Source organism: Podarcis vaucheri (genome assembly GCF_965113315.1).
Source record: "Podarcis vaucheri genome assembly, chromosome: 3".
Classification (NCBI taxonomy): Eukaryota; Metazoa; Chordata; class Lepidosauria; order Squamata; family Lacertidae; genus Podarcis; species Podarcis vaucheri.
The window spans coordinates 73415836-73434513 of NC_138761.1; the positions used below are offsets into that span (position 1 = coordinate 73415836).

Sequence of the window (18678 nt, forward strand, 5' to 3'; positions counted from 1 at the left end):
GAAATTCATCTTGCGAAGCAGCTCAAAAATGGAAAACCCTTTCGTCTAGCGAGTTTTCCATCTTGTGAGGCATTCATCTTGCGGGGCACCACTGTAGACCAGAACACCAGGTTCTAAGGATCCAAACCAACACAGCATCTATGGTACAGAAGACTAGATAGGAATGCTGCCACTAGACTAAGAATCCATATTGAGAGATCAATGTGATCAAAAGTTTTGCTCTGATCCTCAGCTATGATATTTTTGTCTTCCCCTGCACAGTTGCATCTGGTACATCTATCGACGGATTTCTTTAAAAATATCGAAATGGCGTCCCTAACAGGTTAGTATTTTTGCTCCACAACTATGCAGAGTTAATTTAATTCTTCAAAAGCCATTCAACCAGTGATGATAAAATGCATCATAATCTCTTGGCTGTCTAATCACGAATCACATCAGAGATGGGTAAACAGTGTGCTGCTTGCTGTGAAAAATTATCCTTGAAAGAATGCCAAATGCCTTCCAACACCGGCATAAAAACACATACCTCACCTGGAGACAGGGGCAAAGGGTTGGGTATGAAAGAAAAAGATTGGAGGTGAGGGGCCACTCAATGTGGCTTGCGCCCAACTTAATTCTGCTTGCAGGTAATTGAGCATAGAATCATAGAATTGTAGAGCTGGAAGGGATCAACTACTCCAGCGGTCAGCAAACTTTTTCAGGAGGGGGACGGTCCACTGTCCCTCAGACCTTGGGGGGGCCAGACCTACCCTCTCCCAAAATCATCCCCCCTCCCGAAAGCACCCCCCCCAGAAGGACCCCCCCTCTCCCGGAAGGACCCCCTCTGCGAGGCGCAGGGCCCAAGCCGCTGGACTGGGTGGTGGAGGCAGCCTCCCTGCCACCGCTGCTTCCTCTCACTTGGCTCCTGGCCATACGTGGCCGCCTCAGTGAGAAGGAAGGGACGTCGCCCAGAGGCATCTGCAGCTTCAGATTGGCTGCAGAAGCTGCGCCAGCATCACAGAAGTCAATCCCCGCGCGGCGAGGCTTCTGCGCTGGGCCGGTTTAGCGCAAGGACTGATCAAGCGGGTGGCAGGGTCCACAAGGTTTGCGGGTTGGATTAACGAGCCCAGTGGGCCACATCTGGCCCCTGGGCCTTAGTTTGCCAACCCCTGATCTAGTTCAACTCCCTGCAATGCAGGAATATCCAGCTGTCCCATATAGTCTCCTGGTATGCCCCACGGAGGCCCTTACGGTCCGCACTTGGAGGTCCCGGGCCTCAAGGAGATTAGACTGGCCTCAACCAGGGCCAAGGCCTTTTCAGCTGTGGCCCCAGCCTGGTGGAATACTCTATCACAAGAGACCAGGGCCCTATGGGATCTGACATCTTTCCGCAAGGCCTGCAAGACGGAGCTGTTCTGCCAGGCCTTTGGCCAGGGTCCAGTCTGACTCCCCCTTTCTCCTTATAAGAACTTGCATGAAAGTGGCCCCCCGACTTTTCTCACAGGCTCATACAAGATCAGTATAAACAGTTAGGCCTGGTGAGCATTTAAGGTCCACATCCTTAATTTGCAGGTTGCCATCGTATTGGATTTCACTTTGATTCTGATTTGATTTTAGGGTGTATTTTAATTGTTTGTTTTTATAGTAAAACATAAACATATAGTAATATGTTAAATATAACATATAGTAATATGTTAAATATTTGATGTTAGCCACTATATAACATATAGTAATAACATATAGTAATATGTTAAATATTTGATGTTAGCCACTCTGAGCCCGGTTTTGGCCAGGGAGGGCAGGGTATAAATAAATTTAGTAGTAGTAGTAGTATGGGGATTGAACCTGCAACCTTGACATTATCAGCACCATGTTCTAACCAACTGAGCTATCCAAGTTGTTCACAAGATCAAACATCTTTGCTTGTATTTTATGCATAACAAATCAATAGACACCTTATACTGTATTTCTTTTCTATTTTTAGGTGCTGCGATAGGTCGAAGTATACCAGTTGAACATGATGAAACTGGAGATTGGTCGCCATTTCCAGAGCATTCACTGGAAGAGGCTTTGGACCCTTCTGGTGAAAATATAGAGAACTTGGTGCCCATAGGATCTTATCCATCTCAAATGGCTTCTCATTCATTGACTAGGCAATCATGTTTCTGCAAGCACCTTAATCGTGTGGATTATAATAATGCTGATCTGGAAGCGTCTAACCACAATCACCTGCAACGATGCCAGGATTCTAGAAGGGAGATACCTCCTGGTCCATTCATTGAATCAACAGCTTCATCAGAACTTCATATTTTATCTATAGACAAAAGGAACCAGCTGCTGAGGTCTAGGCCTTCAGCTGATTCTCCTGACACTGGACACAATTCTAGTGGTCTGCAACAAAGCTCATCTGACATTTACCAAAATTCATCTGGTGAAAGTCAGGAGAATGCAAATCTAAACCAAACTCAGTGTAATAGACCACCAATAGACCTACGAACAGAAGATGCAGGATATGATTCTCAGCCTCTGGATCTTATGGGCATCAGGCAGCTAGAACCTCCATTGCCACTTACTTCCGTGTTTAACCTCCAAGACCTTCCAAGGCCTCTGATGTCCAGAGAGTTACCACAGATGGACCCTCATCCATATCCTGTGTTCCCACAACTGGCCCATCCTTCTCCACAAGCTCAGTGGCATCCTAGATACTACATTCCTGGGGATTTACATTGCCAGAATCCATGTAAGTTAACTGGTCAGGTATTCAGAATACATTTTTTCCTAAGTAGCTTAGAGAATTTTGCACAGTTTTTCCGACTATATTTAATCATAAGAAACGTGTGCTTCTGGCTTCTAGCATTTCTTGCCATCCACTTTTATGTTTGCAGTTCTTAGCTATACCAGTGACCTCATAAAGGCTGGGGAGTCCATTCAACAAATCAGCTGCGCAGTTCAGATGTTTACACTTCTGAACGAGAAATCTCTGCTAATCTAATCCTCACATTTTGTGATCTGGCACTTGCCTTTCTCTACTATAACTTCCTGTCCTGATAATATTATATTTCCTTTTTTCATTCTTTAATCACTTCCATCATTTTTGTCCTTCCTTTGTGCCAGAATTTGAAGATTCAATAGTTTTCTCTCCTATTATCAACTTGCTAAAACTAGGCTAAGGATATGCATCAACTCTGTATGTACCCAAAATTACAAGGCAAATCAGGGTGATTTGGGGAAGGTTCTCACATTTCTGATTGCACCATTAAATGCCTTGTCCTATGGAGAGAGCTCTAACATATCCCCAAAAATCTGTGGTGGGAAGTGTCTACCCCCCCACCACCACTGACCCTTGGAGTAACAAGGGCCTTACTAGGGGTGACATTTCCTCCACCAACCCAGTCCTTCCTGGCAATTAATGCTTACTTTCCACCCCTTCTTCCCCTGAGCAAATCAATATAGACATTTCTTTCCCTCAACACCCCTGCCTTCCCTCAGTTCCCAGGTTCATGCTGTACTGCAGAAATTGTAATGACTGTGTTTAGGGGAGGAAATGTGAAAGGTGCCCTGCTCCTGCATTAAAACCCCTATGGGTATCTGCCTACAGTTTATCAGGCTCCACACTCTGGAGGGGCTGCAAGTTTCATTCACTTCTGTGAAAAGTTATAGCTGTTTTTAGATTCCCCATGATAGTGAATTTACCCACCTCACTGTGCCTCATCTTCCCTAGGGGTCTTACAGCTTTTATAGCCATCTGCCAGTGTTGTTGCCTGACAGATAGTTGGATGCCATGTCCTCTTTCGTGTCATCCCTACATTCTGGCACCCTGATGCTTCCGACTAGAAGCAATCCCACCACATGCCCATAATGTGCCACGTTCTTGCGCAAAGCTGCACTAGCTGAAGATTTATAATTTCCATGATATGAAATGATGATACAGTGGTACCTCGAGTTAGACGCTTCAGGTTACAGACTCCGCTAGCCCAGAAATAGTATCTCGGGTTAAGAACTTTACTTCAGGATGAGAACAGAAATCGTGCGGCAGCGGTGTGGCAGCAGCAGGAGGCCCCATTAGCTAAAGTTGTGCTTCAGGTTAAGAACAGATTCAGGTTAAGAATGGACCTCCGGAACGAATTAAGTTCTTAACCCGAGGTACCACTGTATTCGAAAATATATAAGTGATAATTAGGAGGATAGTTGAAAATGCACAGGAATCCCCAGGCCTGGGACAGTCTGGTTCATCGTGCCGTTCCATGGAAGTGTTCAAAGTTTGAGCCACTATCACATCAGATTTGATCACCCCGCTTTCCATGCTAAGAAGGGAAACCAAGAACATAAAGACAAAAATTACTTGCTAAATGGACCCAGACTACACTCCCCCCTCATTTCTCACCCTGTTAAATATATACTAGTTTAACAGTGCTACTTGAACAACACTTTCTTTAAAACATGAGCCATTATGTAATTTGAGCCATACTTCAAGAGCCTCCCCTCACCCCACAAAAACCCCAAACCAACATAGTTGTTCAGAGCTGGAAGCAGTATTTTGCTTACTAACTTCCTATCTTCTATGAGGCATAAAATGGCTTCCTGACAGCTTTTCACATTTCCAATGATTACTGGGCAATCATCGCTCACAATAGGGTTTTGTACTTAATGTGTTCTAATGTGCACCTTCTAGGCAGAAACAATCTAGTGTGCTGTGCTCCCAGGCAGCCATCTAGCCAGGGCATCTGCTCTCTCATATTCATAATAGACTCAGCACTGCATTTCAGCTGCATTCTCTCAATGATAATGCCTTCTGAAATGAATGTTACTTTTGCAAGGGAGTTCCTAGTATTCAAATCACAGGTATGTGATTGCTGGAGGTGAAACCAGCTCATATTCCCATGGAAGGAAGGGCAAGATAAATTGCTGGAGCTGGAGCATTCCTAGTTCTTGCATTCCCATCACGAGTCTTGTAGTTTTTTGAGTTTATGATCACACCAAAGTGAAGCACTTTGAGACTTTGTTCATTTCAATGAGTTAACATGGCATCTAAGGTCACAATCCTCCCCACACTGATCTAGAAGTAAGCCTCATTTTTTTATTCATTTATTTCCAACATTTGTTTCCCACTTTTCTATAACTCATAATCAAACTGGATTATAGTAATCAATCAAAGAATCAAATGCTTCCTTTGATGTCAATATGCCCTGTTCCTCTATCCTATTCATTAGTTTGCTGAAAGAGTACTTAATTTGGCCAGGTGTTTTCTTAAAATCTAAAACTGTAAGAAAACCATGAAAAATACAAAACACAATCTATCTACAACTAACCAGTTTTAAGACTATTGATTTCAGTGGGACAGTGAAGCACATGCTTAAATCCCTAGTAGAAATGCTTGACTTTGGCTGAATTGTGCCCAAGGTTTTCAGGGAGAGAAACCTGATTGCACTGTGAGCTTAAACAAAAACAACCCTCCAGTATTGATGCTCATAATTTTATTTCACACCATTTTAGTCTGTTCACAACACTGGCAATTTTCTTAATTGTCAAGATTCTCAATTCCAAATCTGCCATATCTTCCAGAGTGAGGCAATATACTGCTAACCTTTTCTGGAAGTAAAAAAGTGGATCATTCCCATTAGTTATACTGTGAACCTATTTCCATCACTCAACTAGTGAAGCGAACTTTACAGCCTGCCACTACATCGCGGGCATCACCTTCAGCAAATTGGAAGTTCTGCTTAAAGTGACAGAGACCATTTTCTAGTACACAATTTCATGCTTACGCCTATCGATTCTAGTTGGTGCAATGTGCTAAACTTGTAGTTTGATCATATTCATTAGCTGTTTTATTAAATTCTGTTGTTCGAAGGTGACTTAACCATGCAGTGGCTCAAGTTTTCCTTTTCTACTCTTAGATGGGCAAACACGCTACCAACACTTCGCACATCCACCTCAACCACGGCTTCCTGTTCCTGGCCCTTGTGTAAGAGCCATCCATCCTGGCCGGCAAATAATCCCAAATTATTCCAGTCCTCCTTCTCCTAAATGCAATGAAGAAAGGCTCCCTGAGAGAGAGAGCTCTTCTGGAGAATTTCAAAGATTGTAGTAAGTTTGTCCTGAGATTCACTGGAAAATTTCAGCTGCAAGAAACTGGCGGAAGCTAACGCAAGCTTTTCAGAGGCTGTCTTGACTGTGGCAGTGGTGCTATTGGTATGCATAAGGTGTTGTTTTAACTGTGGCAGCTAAAGTAGGTCTAAACAGCCTTCCCAAGTCAGGTGCCTTTCCAACATTTTGGACTACAGCTCCCATAATCCCTGATCACTGACTGTGCTAGCTGGAGCTGGTATAAAGGCCTGGGTGATTCACAGTACCAGTCTGCTTTTATATCACACAGAGTTTTTCAGAATGCCAAGTACGTTTATCTCTTTTTTGCTACATTTATAACCCAGTTTTTGGCCAATGCACTGCAGGAACTTTGCAATTTAAGATATTAGAACAAGCAAAATTAAAAGCTAAAATAATAAAGCACTGGCCACAGAATTCTTTTAGACCTCTGGTGGTCTCTTCGGGGGCTAGTGGCACATGCTCCCTGCCCTGGGCTTATTGGGGGGCTATTGAATCTTTAAGCAGCCTATGGAAAGACGCTGGAGGGCCTCCTAGAGAGACTCTCTTAGGCTATTTGTGATCTCTTCAGGAGCTGACAGCATGAGATCAGTCATGCATTGAGCCACCTTTTTATTGCTAAAAAGGAATTTGTTCTCATTAAAAATAGGCCTCACGCATGTGCTGTTAGAATCAGCAGCTTTTAACATTTTATAATGACTCTTCATGTTTTTCCTAGTGGCCAGTTTCAGAACCAACTACTGCATGGTGGAGCATCATCCAAGGCTTATGGCGCTCACGAGGACATCTATAGGTGCCCTTCGGATTCCATGGCTCAGCCTAATGGCCCACTAGGCCCAGCTGCCATTCCAAGGCCTCCAAGTAATTTTGCAGTCAGGGGAACACTGAGGACAAGTAATTTGCCAGAAGAGCTGCGTAAGTCCCCCACCTCACCGCCATGTTTGGGAAATTGTCTATAAAGCCATAGCATTGGTTAGTGAAGAAAGTGGATGGCCCAGTCCTAGCAGAATCATGCACACATAGAACCACACTCTCCTGTTGATCACAGCAACTTCTAGTGCTGCCTCATCTTAACAGCAGATAACACCAGGGCATGGCCTTTTTAAATTGGTTTCTTCTAGTTGTCCTGGAAGTGGATCTTTTTCACCAGAAGCCGAGCTATATCCTTAAAGGGCCTGAAACTATTCCCGGTGGAGACTGCCTGGATACAGCTCTGCTAGGCCTGAGGTTCTTGCTACTCCCCATACCCTTGATTTAACCACATCCACATTTTGGGGTTCAAAGTAGCATGCAGTTCAAAGTGTTAGGCAGGCACCATGCAATTAATCTGGAGAACAGACAGCTAGAAGGATTAGGAGGAAGTGATATTTTCATGGCTTTTAACAGTCGTATTTATGAACTTTCATTTTTTTAACGTTAGGGTCCAGGAATCATTAGGTGGTTGGAGAAGGAGCATTTTCCATTGAAAGTGTCATATACTCTGAAGGTTTCTGCTTTTCGGAGCAGGGACATGGGACAAATTAAAGGTATTCTAGAGGTCTCTAATGGAGATGCCTAGCATGATCACAAGACACTGAGCCAGTTCAGCTTCATTGTAGAAATAAGAATCAACCCAGTCAGATGGGTGGAGTATAAGTAATAAATTATTATGACTATTATCTAAATCAAACAAGATAGAGCTTATTGTCTGCTCTGTGCTAGTATAACAAAGAAAAGGCAAGCACCTTTTTCTAGTACTTTGAACAATACTTTGATCATCTCTCTTAGGTAAAGTCTTCATAACCTACTCTGTGGACACAGCTGAGGAGGTCATGAAATTTGTGAACTTTTTGTTTGTAAATGGATTTCAGACAGCTGTAAGTACTCTATTCTGGAAGGGTGTTTCCCTTTGTTGGAATTCAATCAAGAATGTATGAAATCGGTTGTCTATATCTTTAAAGTTTTGTCTTTTTAATGTTCCTGCCTGTGTTGATGAATCTTGTATGCAGTGGCATGTACTCAAACCCTAAATATATGAATAAGGGGGGAAGAGGCTTAAGTGGTGTATTTGAAATTCCAACGCAAAGTTTATGTAATACACTAAGTCAGGGGTCTGCAACCCGCGGTTCCGGAGCCGCATGTGGCTCTTTTACACCTTTGCCGCGGCTCCGGGGCGGATACTAGCAAGGGGAGGAGGCACATTGTGCGCCCCGACACTCCCCACTGTGGCGGGCACTGTACTGGCTGTGACGTCGCATGGGGGCGGTGCGTGCGTTAGTCACGCACCGTCCCGACGTCACCTTCCCGCCCGCCCGCCCGCTACATTGAAAGGGGACATGTACGCTGGTCACTGTTTTGAAGGGGAGTGAAGAACACACACACACACAAAAGGTAACTTGTTAATTTAACGTTTATTTCTATGAGGAGGAGTAATTCTGAGGGGTCAAACAAAGAAATAATAAAAAGTGACCAAAAAGTTATTTTTATAATGACGAGTTTTGCGGCTCCCAGTTTTTTTTTCTTTGGAAACAGGTCCAAGTGGCTCTTTTTGTCTTAAAGGTTGCAGACCCCTGCACTAAGTGGAGTAAGGTTGTACTGACAATCCTTTGGAACATTAAAACTGTTTCTACATCACATGTACAACACAAGCTTATGCAGTTTTGCTTGGAAGCAAGTCACACTGTGTTCAATAGGGCTTCAGGGCAAGTGTGGATAGGGTTGTATTTTCCCTCAAGGTCACTGAAGGAGTTCAAGGTTAAACAGGGGTCTAAACTTTGCATCACAGCCCAAACACCAGGAAGTGAACTGTCTTGGAATACAAGAATCCTACACAACAGCACAGGGGACAAGATGGAATGACCTCACAAACTCTGAATAATGCCTCTTTTTTCTAGAGGGGGGAAAGGTGTGATTCTTTGCCACTTTTGACAAACTGGGGTTCAATCTTGCAGAATACTAGGCAAGGTGATATGGAGCCATGGCTCAGTGTTGCTAAAGACCATGGAGGGGAAGGCAGATGGTGGAAATTAAAACAAAGGATTGGATGGAATCAGAGGAGGACAGTACAGAGTCAATAATGCAGTAGTACAGAAGAACATTTTTGAAGCAGCAGGAGGAGCAGGAGGTCCAGAACAAAACCATTAAAATACACCAAAAGTGTATACGGTTTTTGCAGAATACACCTGCTGTCAAAGACCCATCTGGAGTCGGCATCAGGTGACAGAAGGGGAAAATAATTAGCTGAGGTCCCTGGAGATTCCTTGTCAGCTGTGATATTGCTAGCAGAAACGTATCAAGCTGCAGAAATGCCCTGGCTCTTTGTGAATAGAGAGCCTTGTTAGACTATGTACACTTACACCTCAACTTTTGAACTGGGAAACTACACATTGAGGGTAGAACCATATTATGCCTTCAAAGCACATCCAATAAACATTTTAAAAGCATGGCTTCCCCCAAAGCATCCTGGGAACTGTAGTTTAAGGTTGCAGGGAATCGTAGCTTTGTGAAGAAGAAGAAGAGGAAGAGGAGTTTGGATTTGATATCCCGCCTTTCACTCCCCTTCAGGAGTCTCAAAGCGGCTAACATTCTCCTTTCCCTTCCTCCCCCACAACAAACACTCTGTGAGGTGAGTGGGGCTGAGAGACTTCAAAGAAGTGTGACTAGCCCAAGGTCACCCAGCAGCTGCATGTGGAGGAGCGGAGACACGAACCCGGTTCCCCAGATTAGGAGTCTACCGCTCTTAACCACTACACCACACTGGGAAGTGTAAACTACGCTTCCCAGGATTCTTTGAGGGAAGTCATATGCCTTCAATATGCATTAGAGATACTTTGTGAATCTTCTTTGTATTGATGGAAATATTTGCCTCTGCACACAGAGCTGAAGAAATGTTAATATTTTCCTGTTCTTCTAGATTGATATATTTGAGGACACAGTTCGAGGTATTGACATTATCAAGTGGATGGAACGCTACCTGAGTGATGTAAGTAAAGGGGGGAAAGGTGGTTCTTGTACAAGTATTTTCCACAGGCAGCTCAAAGACAGTTTTGGGCATAGGAAGCTCAACGGCAATCCTTAAGGAATCAGTCCTTAAGACAATACTGCTAAGAACCCACAGACGGAAACAGAAGCATCTCCTGCCCCCCTTGTGACTTAATTATTCATGTTGTTCCTACCCTTGCCTCCCCACCCATTCTGTCTAATTTAAAATGTGAGCCTTCTGAGATAGGAGAACTTGGCTTTCATAGATCTGTAAAATGCCTGTGTTAGCCACATATTTATTTGTTTAGGTTTTTATATGTTGCATGCAGAAGCAAAAACATTTGTGATTTTAGCTTATAAATGCAAACAAAATAAAATTAACACATCAGGCCTTTTCAAGCATTCCAAATGCGTGGTGAAGGAGGGGGACTTACGCCATCCATGCCCCAACATCCTTGTGGGTGCACTTTCTATGTCCATTGCACACCCCACCCCAATCTTCTCAGGAAGTCTGAAAAAAGTTTGCAAACACTTTCTATTTCCAAATTTCCTCATGATTGGGAACCTATGCATTTTGGAACACTGGTTGACATAGAGGCTTTGCATAGAAGATACTGCTAAGTATTTTAGGATCACAAACGAAAGAGCACAATCCTAAGCATATCTGCTCAGAGGTTAAGTTCTACTGAATTTAGGGAGGCTTACTCCTGGCAAAACGGAGTTTAGGCTTGCAGTCTAAAGCATTTGGGGAAGGAGGACCTACATAAGATTAAAATAACTGTTGACAAGCTGTGTGCATTCCACAATGACATTGTGTTAGTGCTAAGTGTACAGCTGAAGGCTGAATCATGCCTTCGCTTTAATTATTTAAAAATAAACAAGTTCTTTCCAGGGGCCCCAAACCGTGAAAACAGGCTCAAAAATGTTTCAGCAAGGTGAATTGGCTGCTCATGGGTGTGTGGGTGGGTGGGTGGGTGTATGAACAAAATTCAGTTTAAATCCTCATTATACCTCTTCAAATGAAAAGTAAAACTTAATCAAGACACAATCTGAAGCTGTTGGGGCACAGCTGCTACGCTAGCTTCCCAGCAGTGAGCCACTAATGCTTACCTGGACGGGGAGGTGGCAGAAACGACAGCATGGCGACTCACCTGCCAAGAAGCTGGTGTTGTGGCTCTGTCCCACCTGGCAAACTGCTTCTGGACACAGCAATTAAAGCACGGACTGAAAAAGCTCTTACGGGTTCTTTTTAAAAATCACCAGTGACGAGGGTGGGCATATTAACTTCCTGTAGAAGGGCATCCTGTAAATACGGGAGCCTCACTGAAAAGGCCATGTCCTTAGTTGCTGTTCATCTTCTTAGTGGACCAGGCAGTAGGGCCTATGGGGCTGATCTTCATGCTTAGGCAGGCTCGTTGTCAGGAGCTGGAGTCTGGTGCAGGTCAGCAATAAAACAATAAAGCACCTGATGTCAGTGAAGTTAACTCTTTATTCAGAGAAATAAAACAGCTCAGTCCTAGTGATCCAGGCAACTCTTCTGAGTAGGTCTTGCCTCAGTGGGGCATTTGTGAGGACTGAAGGTCCCTGCCTTCCCTCTGCTCTCTAAGGCTCCTCCCCTGGTTCCTTCCCCAGCAGCCTAAGGCTCCTTCATCTTGTCTCTCATTGCTCTACCCTCTTCATTCCTCTGTGTGTTCTGGGAGACCAGGAGGTGGGAAGCTGGTCACAGCAGGAGGGGGAGAGTTCCTGGATTCTTATGCAGCCTGCCTCATCTCTTGTCTCCTGGTCCCCACCCTCTCCAGCCTCTGCTTCCACCTCTGAGTCTGGACTGCCTGCTGCCACAGCCTCTTCCTGCTCACAAAACCCTGTTGCCTCTTCAGCTTCCAACACCTCCTCCTCCCAGTGTGATCCCTCTTTTTCCTCTGACTACATATTGTTGTCCCACCACCAATTCCCTGGCTCTGAGCCCTCTTCTTCCTGGGGGTTCCCTTGCCTATAAAGGGTAAAGAGGACCCCTGACCATTAGGTCCAGTCATGACCGACTCTGGGGTTGCAGCGCTCATCTCGCTTTATTGGCCGAGGGAGCCAGAGTACAGCTTCCGGGACATGTGGCCAGCATGACTAAGCCGCTTCTGGCAAACCAGAGCAGCGCACGGAAACGCCGTTTACCTTCCCGCCGGAGCGGTACCTATTTACTTGCACTTTGCCCTTGCCTATAGGTCATCCTAAATGGTTTAGGACTTTAATAGACGAAACCAGCACTTTATATTCGGTCTGGAAACAAACAGGCAGGCAGCATAACCAGAAGAGAATAGGTACAAAACAGAAAGAAAAGTAAGGATATTTATTAATGGTCATAATTTTATACAGGTCACAAATCATGGTCTATTTGAGCATAGACTTCAGATTCTCCTGAAATAAGGGACATATTCTACTAGAATGAGTGATAGAGTTTCAATTAATAAACAGTAATGGTGCATTGTTTGTGCATACATTATTTTTAGAATTATGTTTCTGGAAGATAACCTGGTCAATGCTAAAATGTATTTCCCCCCCTCTCCATTTTAAAGTATGTTAAAATTTACTAGTGGAGAGAGAGCCTGGAAATCTGGTATGAGGAAATACAGTGTGCAGAGATTAGTTTTGCTTCATTGCCAAAATGCACTGGATTGTCTTATGCTTCCAGAGAACATCAGATCACGTATAATACAAACTGGCAGGTTTCCAAGCTGCTCTGCCCAACCACACTGCATTTTACAATTTCATAAAAGCGTCTTTCTCCCTGACAGAAGACAGTGATGATAATCATAGCAATCAGTCCAAAATACAAACAGGATGTTGAAGGGGCTGAATCCCAGCTGGACAAGGATGAGCATGGCTTACATACTAAGTATATCCACAGGATGGTAAGTGAGGACATGTGCTTGCCGTTTCAAAAGAGGTCTGCAGCTTCCCTTCTCCCAAATAACTGCCCTTTGTGTCTTGTCCTTCATCAGTCCTGCAGTTAAGTGCCGCTTTGTTGGTGTTCCCTGTTAGTACTGAGTGTTTTTTAGAAGCAATGCTACTTGCAACTGCTCAAAAGTTCTGTTTGAGATAAATGTATATGACTGGCTGCTTGACTTTCTTTATGGCTTTTGCAGCCTGTTTAAATCCCTTTATACCCTTTCCCCAAGTCCCTTAATATGAGCTTATCTCATGCCTGCACTTCCTCATACAGATTCACTCCAGAAAGAGATGGGAATCCACAAACAACAGTAAATCTGACTGCCTGACCTATGAAAATAAGCATGGAGCAGGCAGGGAAGGAAATTCCCATCTGAGCTAGTGTATTCTCTGTCTCCGTGCATTTGATCTGTTCTCCCTTATGGCCCTCCCATTGCCACAGAAACTCAGCTTGCTCACACCCTCACAAAATCTCTCTAGAGTTTCTTCTGATCGGATCAAATAAGCTGCCAACAAAGTTGGTTCCTCTTTCAGCTGGGAGATAAGTACAGTATTAAGTAAAAGAACATCCACCAGTGAATCAGACTTCTTCACGTGACACAAAAACATAGAGCCAGACTGTGAAAAAGAAGCACAAGTCTTGTTAGGGAAAGGCATAATTTCTTCAAGCATTGTTACAATGAACACTCCTAACAGGAGAAAAAGCTTCCTGATTTAGAATCATAGAATTGTAGAGTTGGAAGGGACCCCACGGATCATGTAGTCCAACTCCCCTGCAATGCAGGAATATGTATGTGGCCAGTATGTGCCACAATATGTATGTGGCCTGTATAGGGATTGAACCTCCAACCTTGGCATTATCAGCACCATGTTATAACCAACTGAGCTGGGCAGAAGTTTCAATAGTGTTTGTGGGCGTTATCCAACATGAGTCCACTTCGATTAGAACCACTGTAATTAATGGACAATGCTAACTTAGGTCCATTAATTTCGGTCTACTGTATAATGCAGCTGGATAGAACCTAGTGAGTTTCTTTCTTCCAACTTTGCTTTGCATCAACATAGGATCATTTTTGATGAAGGGCTGTATATAAATTTAATCAATCATTCAATCAATCAATCAATCAATCAAAAGGCACAGTTCAGCAAAAGCTATGTAAGCCTAAGTCATATTCCACTGCTTTCAGCAGGACTTAGTCGTGATTTAAGATTAACCAGACTCTTCACCCAGATACCCAACTGGTATTTGCGATATCTAAAATTTGTGATATCTATGTCTTGGCAGCACACAAGGAAGGCACAGTGGGGAGCTCGGATCCTGATACAATTTCTGAGCTATAAGTCAAGCACCCCTCTCTTTTCTTCATGATACTCATTTGAAACATGGGAAGTAGCTTGGAGAACCAACTTACAAGCCTAGTGTCCCTGGTTTCACCAAAGCCTAGGAAACATCTGTGTGTGCACAGCGGGTCCTGAGCATCAGTTGTTACTAATCCAGATTCATTTCAGACCAGAGATGGACTCTAGGGGGCTCAGAAATCAATCTGAATTGAATTAGGACAGGGGGAATTAAACCCCTAAGCTGGTCAAAAGTCCAGGTTATTTCAGAAATCAAATACAATTCTTTTCTGTATTGTTGTCAACAAAACATAAGTTCTGTAGTAAGGAACTGATTTTCTTTTTTATATTATTTAAAACACATACACACAGGTTTAGATATCATTTTCTAGTATACCTAAACAGCAGATGAGAAAATACAATTTAACATAGTGTTAGGGGTCTTCAGTCAAGAATATGCATCAATGGGTTGCCTGCACACTGCGACACATGTACTTACAATGTGAAGGTGAGGGGGAAAGGGGAACCAGACACAGTTCTGCCACCTCCAAATGTGTGACTGGCACTGTCAAGAGCTGAGAATGCTGAGCAGGGCAGGGCATGTAGTTTCTGACCTGGTGTAAGAAACAGCTGGCACCACCCTGATGCTTCTGAAATTCAGTGCAGAAGGAGAGGCCTACACAAACAGGCTTGCACATGTGAAGCATAACCACTGGATTCAGGAAATGTGATACAGCAGACAAATTGAGTAGGAATGGGCTCCAGCACAAAGAATGGTTGGAGGATAAGAATGCATAATTCTTACAATTATATTTGGGCTAATGTTGTTTTTCATATTTTAGATGCAAATTGAGTTTATACAGCAAGGAAGCATGAACTTTAGATTCATTCCTGTGCTTTTCCCAAATGCAAAAAAGGTAAAGAAAACTCATCAATCATGCTATTTCTATTTCTTTTTACAACCTGAGACAAAAACCTTCAAAAGCCTTTTTTGAATGTTGAATAAAATCATGTTAGTATTTGAAGTGGCACCTTAGACAAATGCTTCATAACATTTTTAGATAAAGGTCTAGTTTGATTTCAGTAGTGTGCTTTTTATTCAGCGTGACTGGCACAATTTATCCTGTTTTGATGGAATATACCCATTGTTTCTGTTTCCCCTCTTTGAACTTATATATGAGGTAGCTTTGAACCCCTCTGCTCAATATAGTACCAAACACCTGTTTGATGAGCAGCTGTGGAGAGACCTTACATGCAGTTGTGTTCATGCAGCCTGCTGGTCCTGTGAAAGATAGGTAGCAATCTCACAGCAGCCTTTAGAAAAGGAACAGAGCAAACTGCCTTTGTCTCCATCTTTGTACCATACGGGGAAATCTCACAACAAAGTATCATCTCTTTCCCAATTTTCTCTTCTCAAATCCCACTGAGATGATCAGGCTGTAGGAATGCTGTTTTCTCCAACCATTTGGATTAGTGGGGATCCACTGCCAGGGCAGGGTCAGCAGTCTCCTCAAGTGTGATTACGGGAGAAGATATCACTTACTACAAGATCCTCTTTCTGCATGAAACTTTGCTTGCCTCCTTGGGGTGCCTTGGTGAGGACACTTGGAGGGGAGGTTCTGACATAAATGAATGTGGTGATGTAAAATAATTTCCATTGTCCCTCAGTTTGAAGGCTGGGGAGTGCATTTTGGGACTACGTCTACTTTATGTCAGTTAAAGAGCATTAAATCTAAGTGGTGGTTAATGCCACAATGTGCTGACAGCAATGTTTCACACAGGTGATTTCTACAATGAATTATTCAAATTGCACCATAAGCTGAGAGGGGACCCAAAGCATGACTAATTGCTTGTGTTTTGGCAAAGGCGCTTAAGAAAGGGAGGGAGGGAAAGGTATATGCCTGTGACTGTGATGCCTTCAGGTTTCTGAAAAGCTGAAATACAGAACGGAATTTAATATAGCTGCCTTCCACCCTCCCTCCCCCACAGGAGCATGTGCCTACCTGGCTTCAGAACACTCACATCTACAATTGGCCCCAAAATAAAAAGAACATTCTGTTGCGGTTGCTGAGAGAAGAGGAATATGTTGCTCCTCCGATAGGACCTTTGCCCACTCTCCAGGTTGTGCCTTTATGAATGTCCATGAAAGTGCATATGAAGCAATCGTTGTATAATTGTTGGCTGGCAGCCAGGGTTTTCCTGGCTTCCCCTTCTAGGGTGATGAACAGCATGTGCACACAGACACACACACTAGAATTGTCTTGGGTTAATGCAAGCCCATGTGTTTTCTTTTATTCTGAATGTTTCCTTCTGCAACTGATCAGGCACACTGCTTCCCTGGCAATATTTAAACAAACTGCAAATGGAAAGAATGTTTCATCGTTTTGTCTTCTAACAACTTGCTTTCTAAGTCTGCGGCACAGCCAGTTAGTACAGTGAGTGGCACTGTAATAAGCAAAACAATTGCATTCCTGTTTCCTCTGGGTTCCTTTTATTATTGGCCAGCTGTTCTTGCATTGTGCAATGGTCTCCTGCAGTCATTTCACATACACAATAAAACTGTGGTCTTTCGTATGGATTGCTATCGTTCTCACTGTAGAGAAAGACACGAGTGTTTCAACAGTTTAATTGTGGGTAAACACAGACATTAACCCCCTCCCCAAGGTTAATGGGTCTCCTCTCTCTCTCTCTCTCTCTCTCTCGCTCTGTGTGTGTGTGTGTGTGTGTGTAATCTTTTTCATACATCATGGAGTTTTCTTTGCTGGTGTGGCTGTGAACCATAGCATAATGATTTTATGCTGGATTCGGGCAGCATAAACTGTTAAATGCAGGTCAAGCACCATCTGTGCTCTATTTGAATACCCTACCACTTATTAGGGTAGAGCAGCACATTGCACTTGACATGCGGCTACTCCCCCAAACAGCATCCTCTAATGTCAGTCTCCCCTATTACATGCAGAATTGCTTATCCCATGACATGACAACTCCATGAACTGCATTTCTTTACCAGTGTCAGCTGGGGATACTGTATGTAAACCCGAGGGATCTTTATTGAGAAGGCAGCTGTTGACATGGGTGGAGGACAGTTAAAGGCTACATTCCCTGTTCAACAAGCAATGGAAGCTTACCCAACCCCCCCCCCGCAAGCCTAATAGAGGCATGAGGGTTTTTTTTACAGGATTGCAACTGGGATGATAAGGCTTAAAGCTCACCTCCCTGTGTGTTGTGGTACTGATCAAACTCAGGGTTCCATAACTATTGCTCATTATAAAAATAAATAAATAAACACCACCTATGACTGATTTAGCATTCTGAGTAGTTCTGCCCTTAGACTGTAACCTGCGACATATTGGGAAGTAAGTTCAACTGAAGCTGACAGAACTTCATTCTGAATAAAGCTGAACACGGAATAGGTTGGAAAAAGTTTACTGCTGGTTTGACTTAATTAAAACTAGTGTGAAAGGGGAAAGGAGGCCCGATAGTATAGATTATGAAAATGAGTCTCAGAACATGCCAGGAGTTGAAGAAGAAATATTACCATATATTTGCTGCCCAAATCCATTATGTTTCCATGTAAATAACAACATAACAAATGAGATAAGCGCTCAGTTAATTAATGAGTACATTAAGGCTGCCATTCTTACCTAGCAGAAATTATTGATCTGGGGTAATCATGAAGGTAGAAAGCTGCCACAAGAGCATGTTTAGAATGAGAGAATGTGTCTTCCCCCACCGCCCACCAAGAGTAATTGGATTTATATAGGAGCTAATGCAGTGCAGTTTCCCCTCTCAAAACAGTATTTCAGCTGACGCACACACAAACCTCTAACTCCAAATTGAATGCCAATTTCATTGTTCTCTTCAAACCCATAAACACCCATACATTTTGGGCACATTTTATAAAAATGTTAGGGACATAGTGTATTCATACACTTAAACGTGTCTTTGGCACCTTAAAAATACAATACAGTGTGTTTTATAGGTTTTTGTTTTAAACACTCTTCGGAATAGGATGGGAGCATTGCAAGTGGGGGCCGCGCAAGTGCAGCTGCATCTCTGCATCAGTCCTTAGATTTCACATGGAGATGCAGCTGACAGGAAACTTCCAAAAAGGTACAAGTACCCTATTAGTCCCATGATCCATTGTAGTGCTGCACTGTACCTATAGGCATGAACCGAACATTTCATTAGTGTGCACCCAGGGGGATTTTCTTTTAAGGTGAATATTTAGTGAATGCATACTCATACACAATCATAAATGAGATTGTTTTTATCCAAGGAAACTAAAGAAACTGAAACGTTTTTAAAAATTAACTAAACTTTATTTTAAAAATGCAAACTTAAAAAATGAGACAC

General features: G+C 43.2%; 1 protein-coding gene across 1 annotated transcript; it reads left to right on the forward strand.

Annotated features, from left to right (window-relative positions):
* Positions 1-261: 261 nt before the first annotated feature.
* Positions 262-16900, forward strand: TRAF3IP2 (TRAF3 interacting protein 2). The gene is made up of 9 exons (XM_082216778.1): positions 262-322; positions 1964-2719; positions 5877-6066; positions 6803-6999; positions 7852-7940; positions 9977-10045; positions 12831-12947; positions 15165-15239; positions 16312-16900. Exons 1-9 carry the CDS (start codon positions 307-309, stop codon positions 16456-16458), a joined length of 1656 nt encoding a protein of 551 aa, XP_082072904.1. The 5' UTR covers positions 262-306; the 3' UTR covers positions 16459-16900.
* Positions 16901-18678: the final 1778 nt, after the last annotated feature.